Source organism: Lipotes vexillifer, unplaced genomic scaffold, assembly GCF_000442215.2.
Source record: "Lipotes vexillifer unplaced genomic scaffold, Lipotes_vexillifer_v1.1 scaffold588, whole genome shotgun sequence".
In the NCBI taxonomy this organism is placed as follows: domain Eukaryota; kingdom Metazoa; phylum Chordata; class Mammalia; order Artiodactyla; family Lipotidae; genus Lipotes; species Lipotes vexillifer.
Genome location: NW_006778148.1, coordinates 648,872 through 675,675, shown reverse-complemented (window position 1 = coordinate 675,675; position 26,804 = coordinate 648,872). Strand labels below are relative to the sequence as shown.

At 36.7% G+C, this 26,804-nt stretch overlaps 1 protein-coding gene across 1 annotated transcript in view; it reads right to left on the bottom strand.

The window, feature by feature from the left end:
- The window catches only part of MEGF9 (multiple EGF like domains 9), a 78,512-nt gene that overhangs the window by 11,690 nt on the left and 40,018 nt on the right, over positions 1-26,804 (bottom strand). Inside the window, exons 2-3 of the mRNA XM_007451494.1 lie at positions 26,583-26,784; positions 202-341 (exon numbers count right to left, since the gene is read on the bottom strand). Coding sequence (XP_007451556.1) covers positions 202-341; positions 26,583-26,784 — 342 coding nt within the window. The remainder of the gene's footprint in view (positions 1-201; positions 342-26,582; positions 26,785-26,804) is intronic.

The following is a 26,804-nucleotide window of genomic DNA, read 5'->3' as shown; positions in this document are numbered from 1 at the left end:
CTCCAACCAATATGATTTTTGAAATTTATATATCGTTTTAAAGTTGTTGTAGCAGGAGTTTGGCTTGCTATGACCTATTACATACTACTTAGAAGAGAAAGACCCTTACAAACTATTTGGGAGAATCAACTCATAGATGAAGGACTTCAAAGTGAAAAGAACAGTGGACTAATTATATAAAAAGGTAAGGAAAGTGTGTACCTGTGAGGGCATCACAACTGGCAGACCGATTATTGCATTGGCAGGGCAAGCAGCCATTCTTATTAAAGTCATAATATCCATCTTGGCATCTATCACATGAAGAGCCGGTGACACCCACTTTGCACTGACATTTCCCAGAACTGCAAATAAAAGCAAAGACAATGAACAAAAGTAAATAAGTTTGAAGGTTTTGTTGCCTAACATCCCATCATAGATGATCTTGATGTAGAAATAGTTTCAACTAGATTCTAGTCACTAGATGTACTGAGTGATTTTTATTTTGAATTGGAAGTTGAGCAGCTTCATGACTATATTCAATTAACATAGTACTAACACTAATCATTTTTGACAGTTTAATCCTCTGCACTTGGGTAGTTTAAAATAGATGATAAAGGAACCATGGAGAGTATAAGTCCCTGGTCCTTCAAAATCTTTATTTACTAAAAGCACTGGGGCATAGAACTGGCACTACTGCTACATCTCATTCCTGAATCATTCCACAGTTCCCTCAGAATCCACACTGCCCAATCTGGAGAAGAAATACCACCCAGCCCTCATGCAATCTAGCTTTTGGCTGAAGAATATGAAGGCCAGGACCTTAATGAATGTGCTGGAAACTCGACATGATTTTCTACTTTAGGTCAATGCTGTATTAAAATATTTCTGATAATTAACTGGAATTCACAACTAAGTAAATATGACTATAATGGGGACCTCTATTGGTTTCTGAATTAAAACCATATAAAAATTCTAGATTGTCAACCCAAAAAGAAGACTAAAAATCTAAAGTAAGAAAAATATTTTATTTAGTATCCCATCTCTTCCTATTAACCTGTTTTCTTAGATGTCAATTACATCAGTGACATCATCTCTCTCTAGTCAGTGAAACTTACATCTTTGTTGTAATTTTCACCTCTCCTCTCTCTACCCCATGCTCTTCCAATCACTCCCTCAAATCCAATATATCACCTATTTCGGTCAAATTTTCTTTCAAATTTTCTCTTGTTATTTACTCTATAGTCACCCCTCTTAGAATATCTTTCCTCTTCTTCACTTCTCAAAATTTTTCCTGCTTTCATGCTCATCTTTTCCCATGAAACCCTTCCCTGACTGGTCGACAGAGATCTTTTGGCCTCCTGACATCACATACTCTATACCATACATTTTATTCCTAATTATGGACTTTTCTATATTCTTTCATATATGTAACTCTTGTTTCTCTAGTTAAATTGGTAAAGACCTGAGGCAAAGGCCATATCATGCAGTTTTTTAAAAGGTTATCTTCAAGACTTAGCACGAGCCTAGGAATAGTGTACTCTATTTTCATGTCATACATCTTACTCGGTAAGTTTGCTGAGTTCAGGGACCATATCTTAGCCATCTTGGTATGCTCAGATTCTAGTATAGTTCCTGGTTTGCTGCAGGCACTTAATATATGCTTGATAAATAAATGCTCAATACACAAACTGAGTTTTAGAGTTAAGCACTGGAAGGGAAAAAGAAAGATGAAAGACTATACTAATTACTAGAGTTCTCAAAACAGCTAAAGTACTTTCCCTTTTTCAACCTTTCTTTATATGCTCATTCTGGACATCAGGTTTTTAGACTTCATCTCAGTAAAATTTTGGCACCAGTCATATTGGGTGGGAGACAATATAAGGTAGAATTGCATTTCAATATAATTATTTTAGAGACTGAGCTCCTAATTATGAGCCCCTATGGGGTTGTTCATTTTAGTTCAGAAGACTAAGCTAAAATTATTAATACTTACACAGCCCTTACACATGTCAGTTAAAGTAATCCCCTACTGCTTCCCATATTCCTATTTCTGTAATAAAAATAGAAGTTCTACGGCTGGGCCCGTGAGCCATGGCCACTGAGCCTGCGCGTCTGGAGCCCGTGCTCCCCAACGGGAGAGGCCACAACAGTGAGAGGCCCGCATACCGCTAAAAAAAAAAAAAAAAAAAAAAAAGAAGTTCTAAACTTGAGTTATTGGAACTTTGGGTTGAACTTTGCAGAATGGAAGTAAAGCAATTTTCAGCTGTGTGTTTTCTACTTGTAGCATACAAACCTAAGAATTATTTTTTTTAATTTGAGATGTGCCTCTCTGTTTATCAGCATGCCCTGGGCTAAATAATGAGGCTTATGCCTTCTATCCTAAAAAACTATTTTGAGCAGCTAGAGTTGAAGTTTACTTCTCTCTGCCACTTACCATGGTTCTTTGCAATATCCCAGGGTATGCCAAAAAGGAGTAGAAAAACAGTTCTACATGGTATATTTTTAAGGCATAACTCAAAACCATTCCAGAAAGGAAAGAAAGCCAGGCTTATGTAAATAATAAATACTTAACATATCTTACATCCTGAGAAGTCACCTATCAAACTCTGTATTTCTATCTTAAAGCTGCCTAATATACTTGGTTACATAATTTCTTGACTTACAAATAATTTTACAGAAAGTGTAAAATGGAACAATGTCATCATTTATTGAGGGTCTATGTCAATAAATATATATTCTCTCTAATCCTCAAAATAACTCTACAAGGTGGCAGTCATAACCCTCATTTTACTACTGAGGGAATTCAGAGGGTTAAAGTTACTGTCCACACCTAGTAAAGGCAGGTTTATTTATACAGAGCCAGACTTTCCCACTCTGCTACCGACCCTTTCCTCAGTTTAACTCTATATTTGTACAGAAAATCTGACTGCCAAATAATCTGATACCCACTTGCGTATCAAGCTTCATTCTGTAGATTCCAAGCACCAAAATTCACCATTTATTTAGGTTCTGACCCCAGTGAGCTGTTTCTGCCTTGCCCAGAATAAATCCCAGTCTCTTTTCTCACTGCCAGTAAGTTTCAGGTCTTCCTCAACAAAAGCTGAGAGTTCTTTCTGCTTGAAGAGACTGCAGCCTAACAAAGTGCAAGGTTCTCAGAGACACAAGCCCAGATATTTTGATGTTTAGTTAAAACTTAATTAAAGCTTGTATCGATCATACTATAGAAGATGATTATTCTCTTTAAAAATGCAACAGAAATGTACATTTCCAGTCTCTCAAGTAACTGCAAAAAAGAAAACAACTGAAAAAAAAACGCCAAAAGCCCACCTGCATACATATACGCAGTCTTACCCCAGAATACCCCAAGGTATTTAAAGATCTAGCAAAGTAAATCTGTATTCGTCAAATATGAAGTTCAGGATTATCTTATGACTCAACAAGAAGGAATCAGTCAACTTAAGTCTCACTATACTGTCAGAAAATTATAAAGGATATAATGTACCTTTTGGAGACTGGCCTTAGCCAATTTCCAAGGCTTTAAAAATGTTAATCAAAATATGCTTGCTCCCCATTTCTCTACAGACATTAGGTATTTGGTATACAAAAGAATAAACAGTTACTTTTAATGACAGTGTCTGCCCAATCCACCATCTATAAGAAAAAGGTATTACCTTGGAATACCTAATCACCTAATAATATCTCATAACCATAATACAGCCAGTGTTCCCAAAGTAGTTGCTATTCCTGTAAGTGACCTTTCTCTTCATAGTTCTGCTCTAGACACTCAGAAGACTGATTTAAGCAGGCATCTTTCTCCCTGGAGAATATGCTCCTTAGTTCTTCATTTAAAAAAAAAAAAAGTGGCTTTATGAATCTTGATGAGGTGGTTGACTAGTCTAGATACCATGCATCACTTTTCCTGGGTAGATTTTAAAACAACAAGAAAGGAGGTGTTTTTTCTCTATTTAAAAAAATATACAGAATGGAGTGGGGAAGTTTGGTTGTGAGCCTGCAACTAGTAAGTAGTCCTTTTCCATCATGTTACTCATGGCCCATGGCCAATTTCTGCATGTATAAGAATTAAATCGCTCAGCAAATATAAAGCTTTCCCTGTGTGACTTCTTTTATAGAATAAAGCCTTTACAACACCACTTTTCATGGTCTCCCTCTGTTAAAGACCGCCGAATGCTTTTTGAAGCAAAGGTCAATGATATAAATGCAATGAGATTTAAAAAAAAAAAGAAAAGGAAAAAAAGGCCTGTTAACAGACCACTTATGCTTATCCATAGGTTTAAAATGAAAGAACCAAAGACTCACATCTTCATATCTGGAGAATAAGGGCACAGAGCTGGATTTTGAAAAGTCAGAAATCGATACTACTGAGATCAACTAACAAAGAATTTACAATGGAATTTCCTCATCTGGCATCACTTTTTATAGACATGAGTTAGTTGCTAGTAAAGAACTAATGAAGTATGGATAATTATATCAGAAAGAAGAATATGAAATTATTTATAAAGGAAGCACAAACATTGTGGAACTAAGCTACACTAAGTATACTAAACATATATTATACATTCTTAAATTATCCCAGACAGAATTATCAGATTTTCTTATGGTGTCAGTGCTTAGTTATAGAATTTATCACACTCACAAGTGTGAACAACTATTACAAGGTTTAAACACTTGAAAAATTCTCTCTTAAAATGTAAACAAAGAATGGATTTTCTGACATGAAGTTATTCATTTTTCAAAAGGAAATTCAATGGTGTGTCATCTCAAGATATTGTACATATTTATGTCATACAAGTACTAACCAAAATATCATTTTAAAGGTTCTGTTTTAAGATGAGTGGGTGGAGAATCTTCAGAATTTCCATTATTTTACTAGGGTAGGAAGGGTGGAACACAGGAAGGGAGGTATCAGGGTCTATGGAAAATTCATAGCCTGAGGAGACAGAGAGAGCTTGGTTCAAATTCCAGCTCTGCTTAGTAACTAGCTGGGACTAAGTTCTTATTCTGTCTTGGACTCAGTATTCTCATTTGTAAAATGAAGATAATTATACCAAACTTTGTAAAGTTCTTGTGAGTATTAAAGATCACATATGCAGGGTACTTAGCACAGTGTCTGGCACATAATCAGTACTCAAAAATGAAAGAACTATGAAGATGATGACAGTGGTCCTAGTTTAATTTTTTCTGTGAATTGTAAAGAGAATGAGTTAGAATCTCTACTAGGCAAAAACAGACAAGATTATTTACTTTTAAAATTCTGTTAACAAACCTAGAAAACTGGCAAGAATTTATGGGGTAATTACTAGTTTGGAGCAAAAATGTGGCCAGGAAAAGAGAGCACATTATGAACACATGGTAGAAATAGATTTTGGAAAGAAAATTTAAAAATTGAGAAGGGAAAGAATCAGCAAAATCCTACATTAGGTGGGACCAAAGCCAGCAAGAACTGATATGCTTTTGTACCAACTAGCTAATTGATTTAACTTTTTTCTAAATGCCAAATGTCTTGACATGTTTTACATTATCAAAAACATTGTCTATATTCTTCCTAAGATTTAAAAGGTATAAATTATGTGCATGGCATACCTTTATATATAATGTTATCAATTTTAATTCAAACAGTCACAGAGTAACTACAAAGGTATAGTTCTAATTAGGGGAAATTAATTTATTCAGAAGCCTTGCTTTTCCTCCTTCCTTCTTCCTCAGACAGCTTACATGTTGTCACTCTGACATGGAAAGAACAAGAAACAGAAAAAGAGAGATAATTAAATGTATCAATTTTCTTCTTCTGCCTCTTTTAATAACTAAAAGCAATTTAGTTTAGGAAGAGACTTAAACTACTAGTTAAAACAGAGTCTGAAATTAGAAAATTGCTGATCGCAAGCTCTCCCAATGTATTAAAAATAATATTAAAAGGCAGCTAGCAAAAGTTTTTCTAACCAGAAAAAGCTTTTACATGGGAAAATAAACAACATGAAAAGTTATTAACAATCCTTAACATCATGTTTGGCTCATGGTTTGTAAAGGTAATGAAAAAAATAGTTTCTCCTTTTTGTGAAAGAAACTCAATAATCAGACATTTTGGCAAAAGACTATTTGCATTTAGTGTTCCTATGTCTTTCTACCATCATGGAAAAGACCATTATGCAATGAGCAAAGCTCCTTTTCTGGAGGAAAAAAGAAGATAGCTTTATTGTTGAAAACACTGGACTATTATGCTAAACATTCCTTGTTCTTTCGAGTCTAAAATATGTTTAGAGGAAATTCATATTTGAACAGAAATTCTTAATACTCAAAAAGGGCACTGCCTAAGTGTAAAAATGTTTTCTGATAGCTGGTCTTACCAAAATCAAATTTAAAAGTTTATTTGAGGGCCTCCCTGGTGGCGCAGTGGTTGAGAGTCCGCCTGCCGATGCAGGGGACGCGGGTTCGTGCCCCGGTCTGGGAGGATCCCACGTGCCGTGGAGCGGCTGGGCCCGTGAGCCATGGCCGCTGAGCTTGCGCGTCCGGCAACGGGAGAGGCCACGACAGTGAGAGGCCCACATATCGCAAAAAAAAAAAAAAAAAAAAAGTTTATTTGAAAAGCCAGAAGTAAAACTTAATGGTAAAAAAAAATAAAAGTATCATATTTCCAGAGCCACAACTTGGGAGGGCAAACTTAAACTAGGAAAGTTATTTTTTATTTCCTTCACTTTTTTTTAATGGAAGAAATATAGCCATAAGAATTCGCAAACCCACACAATTACTCCACTATTTTATAGTGATTTCTGCATTTCAGAAGTCATTTTGAAAACAGAAAAAGCATGAAGTCCCAGTATCACCTTCTTGAAAAGATGATGCTTCTCACATGTTAACATTTGTATTCTTTTGTAACCGCTGTAAAAGGTTTGCTTAGTAAAACGACAATTATTAATACTTAATTTGTTTTCACGCTGAGTTCTAAAAATTAACTTATAGCGCTTAGAATTTAGAACTCATTTTCTCACAGAAATGACAGCATAAGTGGTGGCTTAGTTTCCAGATGAGCGAACAAAAACCTATTTAACTCAAAATGTTGATATCAACAGTACTGAGGACCAAGTCCTTTATACCCAAGTTCTAACTAAGCCTTTGTGTTCTGAACCCTGTAGTGAGTGGAGTGGTCAGGGGGCAATATTAACATTTATTGAATTCCTACTATGGGCTTATAAATAAAGTGCATATAGCAATATTTATCTATGCATTACTTAATTTTGCCCTTACAATATGACATTCATTAGTTTCAGTTTTGTCACTTTCTTGCTGTTTGATTATTGGGCAAGTTAAGTTTCCACATCTGAAAAATAAGAATCATAAGCCCTGTTTCAAAAGATTGTAATCATTGGCTAAATTTACATATTTAAGTCTTCCGAATATTAGTAGCTCCATATATGGTAAAATACTAATATTGTCAACATCCCCAATTGTTAGAAAATCAGCAATGTGAACGACTCAATTTTCGAGGTCACACAGCCAGAGAATAATCAATCAGAGCCTAGGTCTTCTGCCTACTAATACAATGTTTTTTTCTCTCTCTTGTATATTACAGATTACCTCTATGTACATAATGAAAGCAATTCAGAAGGATTTAATGTGCTCATCTCTATAGACTTGCAAAACTCCTAGAAGAAGCTTTTATGTTGATCTGGCTCAGTCGTCAGTCATTTAAATATCTCCTCAGTTGAATGAGACTTTAAAACAATTGCCAAAGAAATAAGACATTGCTTCCGATCTGTCTCAATACAATTACAAGACTTAGGAGCTCTTGTTTCCTACCTGCATCTAGCACTATTTGCAAATGCCCCTATAACAGCCAGTTTCCTTGCAAAGCTTTCTTTTTCCCCCTACCAACTTTATTGATATAATTTTGCAAAAGTTTTTCAGTCTTCATTTTTAAATTATGAAATATTCTTTCAAAAGTAGACAAATTTAGGGCTTCCCTGGTGGTGCAGTGGTTAAGAATCTGCCTGCCAATGCAGGGGACACGGGTTCAAGCCCCAGTCCGGGAAGACCCTACATGCTGCAGAGCAACTAAGCCCGTGCGCCACAAGTACTTAGCCTGCGCTCTAGAGCCCGCGAACCACAACTACTGAAGCCCACATGCCTAGAGCCTGTGCTCAACAAGAGAAGCCACCGCAATGAGAAGCCCGCACACGGCAACGAAGAGTAGCCCCCACTCGTTGCAACTAGAGAAAGCCCACGCACAGCAACAAAGACCCAAAGCAGCCGAAAATAAATAAATAAAATAAATAAATTTATTTAAAAAAAAATAGAAGTAGACAAATTTAAAGACAATACAATCATCTTTGAGTTATTTAAAGAACAATAAACTCAAAAATTTGATACCCACTAGTGAGACATTTGAAGCCCCTTAAGTGGCCCTCCTCAACTGCACCCTTTCTCTTGCCCCAGAAGCAACTAAGTTTTAATCATTCTTTAGCTTTTAAAGAGTTTTGCCATCTCTGTATGTATTACTAAATAATATATAGTTTTGCCTGCTCTTAAACTTCATTAATAAAAATAATTATGTATAGTTCGATTCACTATTTTCTTGCTCAGTAGAATATTACATTTTTGAAATTCATCACTGTAAATTTGTATAGCTGTAGTCATTCATTTTTCTCTGCTGTATATTTCATCATATGAATATAACCCTATGTATTTATTCATTCTTCTAGATATTTGGGCTGTTTTCATTTGTTATTATGGATACCAAAGGCTTCTGTGAACCTTCTTGTATGTCCCTCTGGTACACATAAGCATGCTTTTCTCTAGGGTATTTACCAAGGAATGGAACAGCAAGGTAATAGTTTGTGCATGATCAACTTTACTAGGCAATGCCTAACTGTTTTCCAAAGTGGTAGCAAAAATTTACACTCCCATTACTAGTGGAATAGTGGTCTCATTGCTCTGTATCTTCACCAACGCTTGATGTCATCAACTTTTTAAATTTTGGGCAATTTGGCAGCTTGAAGTGGTATCACGTTCTGGTTTTAAATTGCATTCTCCTGATTATTAATGAGATGGAACATGTTTTCTGGAACATGTTTTCATGTTTATTAGCCATTTAAGCTTCCTCTTCTATGAAGAGTCTGCCCAAGTATTTCTGACATTGATTTGTACACATTCTTTATGTATTCCTGGAAAAGCAAACCTTTATCAGTATAATGTGCTACAATTATCTTCTCTCAGTTTGTGGCTTGTCTTTCCACTCTTTTCATAAGTTTCAGAGTTTAATGAAGTGTTAAGATATGAACTCTGGAGCTTAACCACCTGGATTCAAATCCTGGTTTTATCACCTACTAGCCATATGACCTTAATTATTTAAACTCTTTGTGCCTCAGTTGCCTCACTTATAAAATGGAGAAAATAATAGTACCTCTCTTATAGGTTTGCTGTGACGATTAACGTAGTTAATGTGTCAAGCATATAGTACAGTGCCTGACACATAGTAAAGACTATGTAAGTACTGTCATAACATTAACATTATTGTTTAGGAAGTCCTTCCCGAACTCAAGGTCATTAAGACGCTTTATGTTTTGCCTTTCACATTTAGGTCTTTAATCCACCTGATCTTTATTTCTGCACATGAAGAAAGTTAGAGGTCCAATCTCATTTTCTTCCTTACAGATAATCAAAGCTCTAGTACAATTTATAGAAAAGTCCATCCTTTTATGCCTAAGCTTTAATACTTCCTATGCCATATGTCAAATGTCTTCACAATCATGGATTGTTTCTGAGCTTTCTTTTTTGTTCTATATATCTGTTTGTCTTTTCCTGAACCAATACCACACTATCTTAATTACTATAGCTTTATTTCCCTCTCCCCCATTTTTCATATAAAATTTTTTGAAAATATATATATATTGAAAGAACAGTATTTTGAGTAGCTGTGTATATATTTTGCTCTACCTAGTACTCCCCTAACCCCTTCTCTCAACTCACATCACTTCAGCCACAATCACCCTGCTTTTGCTCAAATATGCTAGGCATATTCCTGCATCAGGAACCCTGTACTTGCTGTTCCCTCTATTAGCAATACCCTTTCCCTAGGGGATCCACATGGCATGCTCCCTAACTTCTTTTTGTTATTTATTCAAATGTCATATTCTTAACAAGGCCTTGGCTAGCTACACTATCTAAAATTATAATATCTCTTACTATTTAAAATATATATTTTATTTCCTTGTTTATTCTCTCTCCCCATCAAGAATGTCAGCTCTTAAAAAACAAAAGAATGTCAGCTCTATGAAATCAGGGTGTTTTATCTGTTTTTTTCCACTGCTGTATTCCCACGGCCTAGCACAGTGCCTGGCACATGATAGACACTCAAACTTTTTTGTTTAATGATTACGTAATCTGGCTCCAAAATCTATGTACCTTTCTTCATTAACTCTGATGCCTTCTGAGTGCACTATTCAGTGCACTATTCACTGTCTTCAATTTAGTCCATTTAATATTTTCCAAGCACCTAATCCTGATGCTTTATATCACATTTAAATAAACCTCTTAGAATCTTAGAAATAGGATATTTATTCTAGGTGAGCAAAATGAGACATTTAATGACTGGTCTATGATGGGTCAATCAACCTTGGAAGACAGTGATCCCTTGGGTTTGTTCTTTAAAGTAGGACAAAGAAGAGCAGATAAAAATAAAATGACTAGCCCTCAAAGAAAATGCTATTTTACTTAACTTCAGTATTCTATTATGACCCTGCTAAAAGGGCCTCTTTAATGTTTATAATCCTTATATAAACAAAGAACAGAGGCTAGAATGCCTTCTGGTTTTTTCCTGCATATAAGTTGACATTGGGTTTTAGGGGGCAACATTGTCCACTAGATCAGTGGTGCTCAAACTTAGGCATGCATCTGGAAAGCTTGTTATAACACTGACTGCCCGGCCCTATCCCAGAATTTCTGATTCAGATAGGTCTAGGGCTGGCCCCAAGAATTTTCATTTCTAATTAATTCCTAGGTTATGCTGATACTGGTCTGAAGACCATACTCGGAGAACCACTGCACTAGATTAACTGGAAAACTGTCATTGTTCTTATTTCACTCCCTACTTTTAATACTCTTAGCCCTGACTTAATTTCCACCTCTAGGCTTAGTGCTGAACCCTTTATTTGGTATCAGTTCTGACCTAAGGAGAGGGTACTTACAGCAATCAGCCTCAGTGATATCTGTCATCAAGTTCCATTTGCTTACTGGTTCCTTTGACCTCACCCTATATTCTCAATGACTGAATTACAACTATTGTCCCTAGCTTCTCAATGCCTGGCTCCTGGTCCCAGTTGCCCTGCCTCCCCACTTCCCAACTCAATGGCTAGGTCCATGACACTTGTTTTCAGATCTCCTGCATGTCAAATGCCTGCCATTTAGGCTCCAGCAAGTCAGGTGGACTCAGCTTTGATGTTCATTAATGTGCTAAATCCTACCTTTCAAATGATTCTCTACACATACTCTCATTATTTCAAGTCATCTTCTTCTATGCAATATTTATTTTCATTGTGCCCAGATCTGACTTCTAGATTTATGTCTCCATGAGCCAGTTCCCAGGTGGATGAATCATGCTAACCACACCTAGAACTTCACTTACACTGAGCCGCTGCCATATCTAATCTTGCCCATTCTATTTTAGGGTACAGTGGGGAGAACCTTGGAGTCGGACAGACCTAGTCTCAAACCTAAGCTCTGCCACTTATGAGTTATGCCATATTACTAAGTAACTTAGCCTCTAACAGCAAGATAGCTAAGTTGTTCTGAGAAGTCAGAGAGGTTATATGTGTAAAGCATCAAGCATAGAGGTTCAACAGTGTTCATTAGATGTTAGTTTCCTTCTGATCCTCCTGCTAAATTATGCAGCTTCCTTAGGTAAACAGTTTAGTCAAGAAAGCTAAAACTATTTCCCTGCAAAAACCTTTCTTTCAAATACCTATAGTATCTGTTTTACTGGACATTCTATTTAACTGTAGAGCTTATAAAAAAATCAACTCAAGACCAGGAAAAATAAAAATTAAAGAGATGGTTGTAGTGTATGTGTTGGGAATTGGCAGAAGAGACAAAGGGATTCCGGTACTGATAATATAAGCCATATTTTCATTACTGCTTTTGGCAATGTGAGAAGAACATCTGTGCCCTTCCTGTATAGTATTCAGAAAACTTCTTACACTTGATGGTATCTCGGATCTCTTTGAGAATCGACTGAATGTTGCAGACCTTCTCCACAGAAAAATGCACAGATTCACCATTACATTTCATGTGCTTCCCCTCTTAGGTTAAGAACTCCTGACCTCGAGCACAGGGGGGTATACTTACCCAGAACTGCAAGCCATGGGAGTTTAATGCAACAGAAAGAACATGGGATATGGTGTCAGAAGACCTTGAGATGACTCTTCTCACTCTGGTATGTAATAGATATCCAACTTTGGGCTTATCATGTACCCTTTCAAATATTACTTCTCATCTGTAATTTGGTGGATAACAATTTTTACCTACCTCTCAGGGTTGTTGTTAGAATCAAATGAGAAAATGTACAGGAGAAAAGAACACTATTACTTGTAAATGACTTTACAGATATTAGTTATTAACATTCTCTGGAAACCTACTGAATTTATAAACACAGGGGCAAGCTTGAAAATCCCAAATTATTGAAACTAATGGAATATATCATACCAGAGAATTATCTTAATAAATAAAAAAGCATAATAATGATTTTAATAATAATGAAATTAATAATTTTAAACTAGTCCTAGACACGTTGAATGTCAAAATTATCATGGCTGAAGCACTTATGCTCCTTTTTAAAGGAAATCTTGAGAAACTTCAAGCCCAAATCTCTAACTGGGATTGAGAAATTTAGATATTTTGAGTGGAAATCAAATCCAAGGAGAAAAAAGATGAATAGTCCCATATTTCTCTCTACCCTACAGGAAACATATTTCTTGCTATGAAAAAACCATCTGAGACGGAGAAAGTCATGCTGATTTAATTTTCTTTCAAGGGACACTGGGGAAGACAAAGCCTTCTCTGTGGGAACAAGCGTCCTTCTATTTTAGCCTAAGTCTACTAACATTTTAGAAGCTCTTCTTTTAAAACTTTAGAGAAAGAAGATATTTAAAATATTAAAGTAGGCTACGAATTTGATCATATATTCTAACCACAACATCATACATCTAAAATGGCAGATCTCCATGACAACAACGTAAGTTTATTTCCTTATCCTGATTCCTCTTATGGATCTAAGGCTAAAAATTGTCACCAGGACCAATTCTGCCCTCATAATAAGACAGTAATGCTATCCATATTCCCTTGACTGACTGTTTCAAATAACAATTCTATTAACTTTTTATTTTGAAATAATATTAGATTTAAAGAAAAGTTGTAAAGATAGTACAGAGGGTTCTTGTATACCATTCACGCAACCTCTCCTAATGTTAACTTCTGATGTAACCATGGTATATTCATCAAAACTGAAAATTAACACCGCTACAATGCTGCTAACTAAACTATAGACTTTGTCAGATTTTCCTAATTTTTACACTAATGTTCTTTTTCTGTTCCAGGATCCAATCCAGGATATTACCTTACATTTACTCATCTCCTTAGCTTCTTCCAATCTGACAGTTTCTTGGTCTTTCTTTGTCTTTTATTACCTTGAAGCTTTTGAAAAGTACTGGTCAGGTATTTTGCAAAATGTTCCTCAATTTGAGTTTGTCTGATGTTTTGTCATGATTAGACTGAAGTTATGAATTTGTGGTAAGGATATCACAGAGGTAACATGCCCTTCTCATTTCATCATATCAGAGAGCACAGGATACTCACATGACTTATTACTGATGATGTTATCTTTACCACTCAAAGGACAATTTTTCGTGCTAGGAATCTGTCTATATGGTAGCTAAACCTAGGATGGTTACCACGCTTATTTGGAAAATAAGCAGAGGTTCAGTTGCTCAACTAAGAAACTCTGGGAACTACTGAAGGCAGTATAGTCAGACAGGTGTTGGTTTGAGTCTGTTTCTGCCACTTACTAGTTGTCTGTTGGGGGGCAAATTACTCAAGTCTCAGTTTCTTCACCTGTAAAATGAGAATAATACCACTTCAACCAGTTGTTATTTTATCCTTACAAGATAGTATATATAAAGCACTTAGCTTGACACATAGTAAATAATCAATAAATGTTAATGCTATTCATTCTGGGGTTGATGGTGGTAGTAATAATGTTAGTAGTATTTGCCAAGTTGTGTTGTGTGCTATTTTCATCTCAGAAGGAAGTCAAACTACAGCCCAGAAAAATACTATGTGTTTATAAGATTTTTAAACTTTTTAAGTGTAGTAAAATGTCCTATCAGAGAGATGTTTAACTAGAGATTAAATATGTGGGTTTCTTCTTCTTTAGCAAGAGAAGTTTGCAATTGCTTTGCCATTTGGGCAGAGGTAGAAAATAACCTTCAAGCAGATCCTACTGACTGGGTAAAGAATCATTTAAGAATGAAATTAGAATACTCCCTAACACCATACACAAAAATAAACTCAAAATGGATTAAAGACCTAAATTTAAGGCCAGACACTATAAAACTCTTAGAGGAAAACACAGGCAGAACACTCTATGACATAAATCACAGCAAGATCCTTTTTGACCCACCTCCTAGAGAAATGGAAATAAAAACAAAAATAAACAAATGGAACCTAATGAAACTTAAAAGCTTTTGCACAGCAAAGGAAAACATAAACAAGACGAAAAGACAACCCTCAGAATGGGAGAAAATATTTGCAAATGAAGCAACTGACAAAGGATTAACCCCCAAAATTTACAAGCAGCTCATGCAACTCAATTATCAACAAAACAAACAACCCAATCCAAAAATGGGCAGAAGACCTAAATAGATGTTTCTGCAAAGAAGATATACAGATTGCCAACAAACACATGAAAGGATGCTCAGCATCACTAATCATTAGAGAAATGCAAATCAAAACTACAATGAGGTATCAACTCACACCAGTCAGAACGGCCATCATCAAAAAATCTACAAACAATAAATGCTGGAGAGGGTGTGGAGGAAAGGGAACCCTCTTCAACTGTTGGTGGGAATGTAAATTGATACAGCCACTATGGAGAACAGTATGGAGGTTCCTTAAAACACTAAAACTAGAACTACCATACAACCCAGCAATCCCACTACTGGGCATATACCCTGAGAAAACTGTAATTCAAAAAGAGTCATGTACCACAATGTTCATTGCAGCTCTATTTACAATAGTCAGGACATGGAAGCAACCTGAGTGTCCATTGACAGACGAATGGATAAAGAAGAGGTGGCACATATATACAATGGAATATTACTCAGCCATAAAAAGAAACGAAATTGAATTATTTGTAGTGAGGTGGATGGACCTAGAGTCCGTCATACAGAGTGAAGTAAGTCAGAAAGAGAAAAACAAATACCAAACGCTAACACATATATATGGAATAAAAAAAAAAATGGTTCTGAAGAACCTAGGGGCAGGACAGGAATAAAGACACAGATGTGGAGAATGGACTTGAGGATACGGGGAGGGGGAAGGGTAAGCTGGGATGAAGTGAGAGAGTGGCATGGACGTATATACACTACCAAACGTAAGGTAGATAGCTAGTGGGAAGCAGCCGCATAGCACAGGGAGATCAGCTTGGTGCTTTGTGACCACCTAGAGGGGTGGGATAGGGAGGGTAGGAGGGAGATGCAAGAGGGAGGAGATATGGGGATATATGTATAGCTGATTCACTTTGTTACAAAGCAGAAACTAACACACCACTGTAAAGCAATTATACTCCAATAAAGATGTTAAAAATTAAAATAAAATAAAAAAAGAATCATTTAAGTTAGGGTTCCCTTAGTAAGTTTAGAGTGAAGAGGCCCCACTGTCCTGAGAGAAGGGTTTAACAAGACCTTTTGTATGGGGGAAGAAGGGAGACTTATAGTTTGTTACGTAAAAGATTCTACAAAATGTCCTCAACCAGTTACTCTTGGAACTGGCTTATACACTGGGATGTAGCAGCACGTATAAACTAAAGGAGCTAGTTGTTACAATCTCTATAACTTCCGAGCCCCAATTAGAGTATAATTGAAGGAACTTGGAACCAAGGGGGTGGGTTCATCCTACCTCAAAGAAGCGTTGCTGCCAACGATTCTGGACCAGTAAAAGCATCATCTCAGTAGTGAGCAAGCATCATCTGTCAGGTTGTTCAGGGTCAGGCCTCAACCCCAAAATTCAATATAAGAGTAAGAAACAACAAGATCAGTGAACTGATCAGAATCATGTTCCCCTGATACTCAGCATTAGAGGGGGATTGACTCCTAGAGCTACTGGAAAATTAGTAATTAATTGTTGGGGAATGGATTGATTCAAAAAGAGGGCACTGGATTTATGCTACTGAGGCATATGAGTGTCAGAGTAATTAATTGTAAAATAAAAGAGGTATGCCTATACTTGAAGCCCATTCGCAGAAAGTTTACCAGTTGTATAAGCTTTCAACTTCCCCATATCTATTGTTTGCTACCCCCACAGGCCTCTCTGTAAAGATGAATAGTTTTTTAAATGCTTAAAAGGTAAAGGGCCCCTGGATTTATTTTTAGAAACACAGAAAGAACATGAGTATGGGGACATGGCTTGACACTTAGCAGCAAGGCTTATGAGGGAATAAAAATCCCATGGGATACAGTGGGTGGTAGCAACTACTGAAGCATAGGAAAGCAGATTCAATTCCCGCAGCCTGCAACAAAGGAAGAACGGTAAGCATACAGTGAGGGTATGGGCCTAAGAAGGAATCCTGGGACTGAGCACTTCCCTAAATTCAACTTAGAAACACAAACTACCTTTAGATTTGTGTGCATGTATTAATGCAAAAATCATAAACTTTCTAGAGAATTATGCACAGAAACACTATCATGGGGCAGATCACCATTCTCCTTTCTCTCCGCAGTCTCTCCAATCTCACAGTTTTCATTCTGCCTCTGATCTCCCCCTACTTATATACACCCAATCTACTACCGCTAGAACACAGTGCTGATCTTTTACCTGCTTAAAATTGCTTTGTGAATAAAATCCAAATCATGTGTCTGGCTCTTAAGGCCCTCTGGGACCTGACCCCAGTAGGACTTGCCAGATTTATCTCCTCTGCCCCACTGCTCTTCCACCTTACATCCTGTGTAAGCACATCTCTGAGATGTTAATCTTGCTGTTTCTATTCTGTAACGCTCTTTTCCACCTTTTGCACTTCTGTATGTCTAAATCCTTTCCTTCCTTCAAACTGAGGTCAAAAGCTATCTCCTCAATGAAATCATCTCTGATTTTTCCAGCTATAAGTGATATCTCCCAGTTTCTTAATCCCCTTAACATTTTATCTTTCTATTTTATGATGTGGCTCAATTTTTACCTTGTATATATATATATATATATATATATATATATATATATGTATTTCTTAATGACCTTACTAGACCAGAAGCTCCTTTGGTCTTCACATTGTCTTATTTATTTCCCACAAGGTCTGTTAAAGTATCCTGCACACAGGGCTTCCCTGGTGGCGCAGTGGTTGAGAGTCCGCCTGCCGATGCAGGGGACACGGGTTCGTGCCCCGGTCCGGGAAGATCCCACATGCCGCGGAGCGGCTGGGCCTGTGAGCCATGGCCGCTGAGCCTGCACGTCCTGCTCCGCAACGGGAGAGGCCACAACAGTGAGAGGCCCGCGTACCGCAAAAAAAAAAAAAATATCCTGCACATAATTTGTTAAATAAATAAATACCCTGGTACCAAATACTACATTTATATGAACTTGATTATCTGTAGTATTAGCATATATATAACTACAGATTTGGGGGAGCTTCTCAGAAGAAGCAAAATAAATAATCTTTTAATATTATCAATAATAAAACTTTAACTTTAAAAGATTTCTTTTAAAAATTCCAAACTGACCTAAAACTGGCTTAATAAAATGAAAGAAGCAGAGGATTCTGCAATATGGTTTAGGAAAAATTACGCATTTGATCAACAGCAACTACATCAATTCACTGTGACATGTTATACGTTAATGTTCACAAAGGTCACCAATAGCTGGGAGGAAAAAGTGTTTTGTTTGTTTTTTTCATTCGACTACAGATGATATCTAGTTAATAATTAGAAGACCAGGAGGGCAGATCATGTTCTGTACTGAAAGGAGGATTTAAGACAGAGTGCACGGAAAAACATACAAAGCTTTCCAAACTGTAATAGACATGCATTATTTACACTTAAACCTCAATGCACTCAGTGCCTTTTCTAAATAAACCGCTGTCTGGCTATTTATTAACATTCAAATTTTATTCTAATCTGTTTTACCATGAACTTTACATGATTTATTTTCTAAGATATAAACCATTTGGAACTGTAGAAACATTTACTGAAACAAATGAACCACAGTAGGATAAGGGCTGAGATCAGTTACCTGCTTCTGACCAAGACAGCTACCTTTTAAAATTCTACCTTCAAGGAAAAAAATACTGAAGTGTACCAAAAAAAAAAAGGTAATTTAAACTAGAGATTGGTATAATTGCAAGAATAATAACAGGGGTATAGAATAAAGTTATTTTTAAGTAAAATTAAAGCTATGAGGCTTTGCTTTGTTTTCCTTAGAATATGCTAGTTTCCTTTCCTAAGAATATGCTAGCTAGTTTATAAGATTTCTTGAGTTTGGCACACAATGCATGTGCAACTGTCTACCAGACACCACTATCTGAATGTCCCATAGAAAATGAACATGTTGAAGCCTAAGATCATAATCATCTCCTTCCAACTTGCTTATCCACCTGTATTCTTTATCTAGTTAAAAGAATATCTCTTCACTCATGTGCCTGTGCCAGAGCAAGAGCAAAAAATATGGGAGTTATATCTACCTCTCTCTTATTCTATAAATACAATCAACCATCTAGTTCTGTAGATTTTCTCTCTTACGCTGGTTCCCTCCTCTCCAGCACCATTGCCAATGCCAGTGTCAATGCCTTAGATCAGCACTTTAATTTCTCTTGCTTGGAGAGTTACATGATAGCCTTCTCCCTGGTCTCTCTGCCTGAGCTCACTCTCTCTATCCACCAGACTTCTGATGGAGTAATTGTTCTAACGAGCAAATCCCATGTTACTCCTTACTCAGTATTCTTCAATGGACAAACTAATTTACATGGCATATCAGGCCCTTCGTGGTCTGGCCCTGTTTACTCTTAACCATTCACTCATTCTGTTCATTCATCAAGTATTTACTGAGTCTACTTTGTACCAGGCACTGTTCTAGGTAGTAGAGATACAACAGTAAACAAGTAGACAAAAATCTCATCTTTTCAACCTTTTCTCTCTACCACTGTCAAGTGTTTCCTGCCATCAAGAAATAGTGAGCCACTTGCAGTCTACTAAAACATGGCTTGTTCTTGCATGCAAACTTCTACTCATCCTTCAGATTTCAACTTAAATGCAACTTCCTCTCTCAAGACCTCCTGAATCTCCTGTGTACTTTATAAATACTCATATTATGTTTGTGTTTCTGTCTTTCCATTTCAAGTTCCTTGAGCACAGAAATAATATCTTTTGACATATAGTTAGCAAATGCAACGTCTGTTAAATGAAATAAGTGAATAAAATGACAAAGGTTTCCTCAAGTTTTAATTGTTTCTAGTGATCAAATAACTTTTTTTTGATGTCCCAGAATTACAGGCAAAGTAATAAGCAAGAGTTTACACAATCAACTGTTACTCCTTATTATTACACAACAGATGATTTTCAGAGCCCCATATGAATGTAAGTCTTGGCGATTTTGTCATCTTTATATTTGACATTTATTTCAGCCTAAGTTTATTTCATGAGTAAAATTTTGCCCTCTGCCCTGGGGCATATTCCCATAATTAAAAATGCAAAGTAGTAAATATTTCAACATACACTATACAGCAGCAACCACAAGTTTTATGGGAAAGGATATTACGCAACGACAGAACTTCCTTATCTCACAGAGACAGTTTTAAATGATGCACCTTGTATACTAACCTACTATGGATACACTAAAAAATCTCAAATCAGTATATTACTGCCTACATATAAGTCAACCCTGATGACATTCTAAGGCTATACTAAGAGAGTCAGGCTCTCACTAGGCATACTGCTTTATTGAGATAAAATGCTATCTGATTTCTCCATTCATATATTCAACATATGTCCAAATGTGAACAGGAAATTAGAAATGCATTCCAAAAGCAAAAGTGAAAAGATAGATATTGTAGACCAAATCCTTCCCAATTAAACAGGTTGGAACACCACTGTTGATGTGAGGGGTGGCCATCCGTCAGTACAGTACATAAAGGAACTTGTGTTTGCACACAAAGACATTGCTCAACCCACATCTGGCTCCTGCAGCCAAATTCTACCCTCACTGGGGCAACTCCCACTGAAATATATGGGCATAAAAAACAGGCAAAACAAAAAGAACAGGCAAATAAATTTTTTAAAAGCCAGCTATTCATTCATAGTAGATGTATGACAGTAGATGTATCAGAGAATCTGGACAGAATTGAGTCCACATTTCTACTTTCATTTAAAAAAAAAAAAAAAGAACAAGAAGGTCATGACAGAAGAGAATTTGCATATGTGTTAGGAGATCATATTTCTCATCTCATGGTATAAACTTAGGAAATACTCTTGGATTCACATGTTTTTTCTCTTCTCATCTCTCTTCCCAAATCATAACCTGTAAGGCACAACTCAGTTCCTACCTCCTCTGGGAATCCTTTCCTAATTATTCCTGCTTTTTTCCTACTCTAAACTACTCTACTTAGAAATTTAGCATATATTTATAAACTTCCTCTAAGTTCTCAATGTCTACTAAGCTAAAACTGGGATTACTCTTCCCAAGAAGAGTTATTTATATAGCACCAACTATATAATCAGAAGAAATTCCTATAAAATATCAAGTAGTTGGCATCACAGCATCAAAGTTTCTTACAATACTCACTCACTTTGCTCAATATCTGAGATTTCGAGAGGGGCTATACCAACATAATGGATAGGAATATATACTGTAGATCCAGACTGCTTATGTTTCAATTCCAACTCTTATTTACTGGCTACTATATCATAAGTTAGGCAAATTACCTAACTTGCAACTCTTTTCCTGTACAAATGAGAATAATAATAATAGTGCCTTCCTGATATGGTTGCTGTGAGGATTAAATTAATCACTACATGCAAAGGCCTTAGGATAGTGCCTAGCATGCATTCAATTCATTTTAGCTGTTATTATTCTAAAGTATGAAATGTCCAATTTTAAAAAGCATATATGGGTTTCTTTAAAATGGAAGAAAATAAGCTAAACTTTTTTTTCTTCTACAGTGAACAATTTCTTCTTTAGCCTACCAACAGAAACAGATATCCCAATCCCTACTCATACCCAAGACTGGGTGACTTAATTCTCCTCTTTTGTGAGTCACCAATTCTATTCCTCATTTAAAAAAAAAAAACAGGGGACTTCCCTGTTGGTGCAGTGGTTAAGAATCCACCTACCAATGCAGGGGACACAGGTTCAAGCTCTGGTCTAGGAAGATCCCACATACCGCGGAGTAACTAAGCCTATGTGCCACAACTACTGAGCCTGAGCTCTAGAGACCGCGAGCCACAACTAGTGAGCCCGTGTGCCACAACTACCGAAGCCCATGTGCCTAGAGCCCATGCTCCACAACAAAGAGAAGCCACCACAATGAGAAGCCCTTGCACTGCAATGAAGAGTAGCCCCACTTGCCGCAACTAGAGAGAAAGCCCATGTGCAGCAACAAAAACCCAATGCATCCAAAAATATAAATAAATAAATAAATTTATAATAAATAAAAAAATAAAATAAAATAAACCAGACTCAACTACTGGGGGGTTACTGAGCCGAATCTAAGTGCCAGTTACAATGTAAGTGGGTATACACACACACAATTTAATTCTCACAAAAATTCTTCATTCTACATTTATGAATCCTATTTTACAGATGAAAACACTGAGGCTCAGAGAGGTCAAATATCTTAATCAAGATTGTACAGTTAGTAAGTGGCTAAATCAAGAATGGAATCAAAGTACTAATTTCAGATTCCACCTCTCTGCTACATATCACACTACTTGCCTACAATTTCCTTTTTCCCTTAACTTACCCACATATAATTTATAGCAGAGCAGAACACAGAGGTGTTTCCTCAGAGTTCACCCATATGTTCTTGCCAAAGTACATAGTCCTGCAACTTCCCATTTCTGTTCCTCAAGTCTCATGTCAATTTAACTTCCTTTCTTGTAGTAAGAAATGCAGTGCTTACAATTTGTATGGAAACACAAAAGACCCCAAATAGCCAAAACAATCTTGCGAATGAAAAACGGAGCTGGAGGAATCAGGTTCCAAGACTTCAGACTATACTACAAAGCTACAGTAATCAAGACAGTATGGAACTGGCACAAACACAGAAACATAGATCAGTGGAACAGGATAGAAAGCCCTGAGATAAATCCATGCACATATAGTCACCTTATTTTTGATAAAGGAGGCAAGAATACACAATGGAGAAAAGACAGCCTCTTCAGTAAGTGGTGCTGGGAAAACTGGACAGCTACATGTAAAAGAATGAAATTAGAACACTCCCTAACACCATACACAAAAATAAACTCAAAATGGATTAAAGACCTAAATATAAGGCCAGACACTATAAAACTCTTAGAGGAAAACACAGGCAGAACACTCTATGACATAAATCACAGCAAGATCCTTTTTGACCCACCTCCTAGAGAAATGGAAATAAAAATAAACAAATGGGACCTAATGAAACTTAAAAGCTTTTGCACAGCAAAGGAAAACATAAACAAGACAAAAAGACAACCCTCAGAATGGGAGAAAATATTTGCAAATGAAGTAACTGATAAAGGATTAACCTCCAAAATTTACAAGCAGCTCATGCAGCTCAATATCAAAAAAACAAACAACCCAATCCAAAAACGGGCAGAAGACCTAAAGAGACATTTCTCCAAAGAAGATATACAGATTGCCAACAAACACATGAGAAGGATGCTCAACATCACTAATCATTAGAGAAATGCAAATCAAAGCTACAATGAGGTCTCACCTTACACCAGTCAGAATGGCCATCATCTCAAAAAATCTACAAACAATAAATGCTGGAGAGGGTGTAGAGAAAAGGGAACCCTCTTGCACTGTTGGTGGGAATGTAAATTGATACAGCCACTGTGGAGAACAGTGTGGAGGTTCCTTAAAAAACTAGAAATAGAACTAGCATACGACCCAGCAATCGCATTACTGGGCATATACCCGAGAAAACTGTAATTCAAAAAGAGTCATGTACCACAGTGTTCACTGCAGCTCTATTTACAATAGCCAGGACACGGAAGCAACCTAAGTGTCCATCGACACATGAATGGATAAAGAAGATGTGGCACATATACACAATGGAATATTAGACATAAAAAGAAACAAAATTGAGCTATTTGTAGTGAGATGGATGGACCTAGAGTCTGTCATACAGAGTGACAGTAAGTCAGAAAAACAAATACTGTATGCTAACACATATATATGGAATCTAAAAAAAAAAATGGTTCTGAAGAACCTAGGGGCAGGACAGGAATAACGCTGATATAGAGAATGGACTTGAGGACACGGGGAAGCAGAAGGGTAAGCTGGGATGAAGTGAGAGAGTGGCATGGACACATATACACTACCAAATGTAAAACAGATAGCTAGTGGGAAGCAGCCACATAGCACAGGGAGATCAGCTCGGTGCTTTGTGACCACCTAGAGGGACATGATAGGGCAGGTGGGAGGGAGACACAAGAGGGAGGAGATATGGGGATATATGTATATGTATAGCTGATTCACTTTGTTATAAAGCAGAAACTAACACACCATTGTAAAGCAATTATACTCCAATAAAGATGTTTAAAACATTTTTTAATAAAATAAAATAAAAAGTCAAAAAGAAAAAAAAAAAGAAATGCAGTGTTTAGAGCTGGATTCTGAGCTCCCATGCCTTCCTTCTAATGACTTTCTTTAAGTACAAGTTTTTAAATGACTTTTGTGATGCACTGCTTGCTCTGACAAATTGCCTGACATTTTTAAATAATATTATTTTAAAAATTTAATTAAATATTACTCTGTAGTAACTCATAGAAAAGAATTATGGATTTATCTCAAAATTTTAATATGCCTATCCTTGGGGCCAAAACAATCAAGAAATGAGGCTTTATTTACAAAAACAGGCAGTGGACTGGATTTGGTTTACAGACCCCTGCCCTAGCCTTTCGAATGTCCAGTGCACTTTTCCACTACTTTATAGTTACTACCTATTTTCAGAATGGTGTTTTAGCCTATGTCACTTGACGACATTCACTGTCAGGGGAAAGATAAGTAAAAAGTGATTTGTAAAAGACCTATGAAAACAGCAGTATACTACATAAACATTAGTATTACTTTTTTCCCTCTTCTCCAGCTTTTCAAACTCTCTCTCACTCTTCTCATTTCTTTCTCCTCTAATAAGGTAGTTTGGCCTAGAAGTAAACAGTTTTTTATCTTTCCAAAAGTACTCAAAGCAAATGTGTTTGCAGAATCTTATTTTAAAAGAAGTAATGGACAGGGGACTTCCCTGGTGGTCCAGTGGTTAAGAATCCGCCTTTAAATACAGCAGACGCAGGTTCAATCCCTGGTCAGGGAACTAAGATCCCACATACCATGAAGCAACTACTGAGCCCACGTGCCACAACTAGAGAGCCTGCATGCCGCAGATACAGGGCCCATGTGCTCTGGAGCCCACATGCTGCAACTAGGGAGGAGACTGCACACCACAACGAAGAGCCCACATGCCACAACAAATATCCCAAGTGCCGCAACTAAGACTCAGCACAGCCAAATAAATAAATATTATTAAAAAAAAAGTAGTGGATATGCCTTTAGGTATCAGAATGAACAAACTTATACAAATCTCATCTTTTAAAATGGTAAGAAATGTAGGCCTTCTGAATATAACTTGTGTTGGCATGTTTTAGGAGAGTAAAGGGAGCAATGGTAAGCAACCATTATATTCTCAAACTCAAGTAACAAAGTGATTATCAGTTTTCTCATTATAGAAGCTATACAGCATGATGATAAGAATACTGGACTTAGTACTGGAAGATGAAATTTGGAATTCCTTTTCTGCCACTTACTATCTTTGTGATTTAATAACCTACATAAAAGGAGTTGCTATGAGGATTTAGACAGTTAACTATTTAAAAATACCAAGCATCATAAACATCGATTATTGTCGTATTTGAAATTATAAACTTCTTACGTTCACATCTATATTTTTAATAGAAGTACAATATGATACAGTATTGTACAATACAATTTTTGGGGGGGTGCTGCACCGCGCTGCATGTGGGATCTTAGTTCCCCAGCCAGGGATCAAACCCAGGCCCCCTGCAGTGGAAGCGTGGAGTCTTAACCACTGGACCATCAGGGAAGTCCCTGTACTATACGATTTATAAAGCATCCAAAGAATCTACTGCTAAGTATAAAGAAACTTTTCTGCCAAGGAGCTAAAAATTATTTAAAAATACTCCCTCATCAAGCCAACAATATTCCTCTGAAATTGAAAGAAACCAGAATTAATTGAGTGATGTGTGCTGGGTATTTTACATAGATTCTACTCATTTAACCTTCACAACAACCTTGAGAAGAAACTGAGGTGCAGAGAAGTGAAAGAAGTTGCTGAAATCACAAAGCTCCTAAGTGGCAGACGATCTTGGATCCATACCCAGGTTAGACTGATCCTAAAGCTCTGTTCTTTTCATCACATAACACTGCCTCTTCAGCTTTTTCACTTGGGGTCCACAGAAAGCTAAGTACCTCACACAAGGTCAAATGATAATTACTTTCAGTGGAGTAGAAGGCAAATCCTTAGATTACAGGGCACTGTTCTACTAGATTAAGTCACCTACAAATAATTTACTATTTTAAAGGTAATTTCCAGACAATTTCTGCTTAATCTAGTTTTGGTCCCCCAAAATGTATATACTGGTACATAGAGTGAAACCAGTCTTTTTCACACTAATTAAAGACATCAGGATATTACCAAGTTTAAGCCTTACATGTGCAAAGAAACAGCTTTAGAATTTTGAAAAGAGAAAAAATAAACCAAAGAATAAGTTTCCTGAAACTCTAATAATATGTTAATAAACATAACAAGGACATTTTCACTGGAAATCCCTGGAAGTTATTGCTTCCAGGAAGCAGACTGCTTTCTCAATACTTTTTTCCATGAAATTTAGAGAAACTATTACAAGGCAAAAGTGGTTACCAAGGTGCTTTTGAAGAACTAAATCAGTAAATTAGAAGCTTTTAAATCTTGACATTAAATATAATTTCCAAAATGATAAAAATATGTGAAATATTTTGTAAATCTACGGCCCCTTTATTTAAACCAGTCTGGTCCTTGAGAGCAGAGGCCTTTTTGTGTGTGTGATAAAATAAAATTAATTTTACCTTCAACTTCTGCTGCTTACCTGTTGCAGAGTATGCTGAGGGCTCCACGTGGACTACAGTCACATGGCAGACAGAGTCTGGAAGTACGATTCAGGTACAAACCCTCCTTGCAGGTTTCACAGCGAAGACCCTGATAACCTGGCTGACACTCGCACTGCCCTGTGGTCTGGTTGCAGCGATTCACATCCAGGCTTCCGACCACAGAGCAGTTACATACATATCCTGCAAAGAAAAGAGGGAAA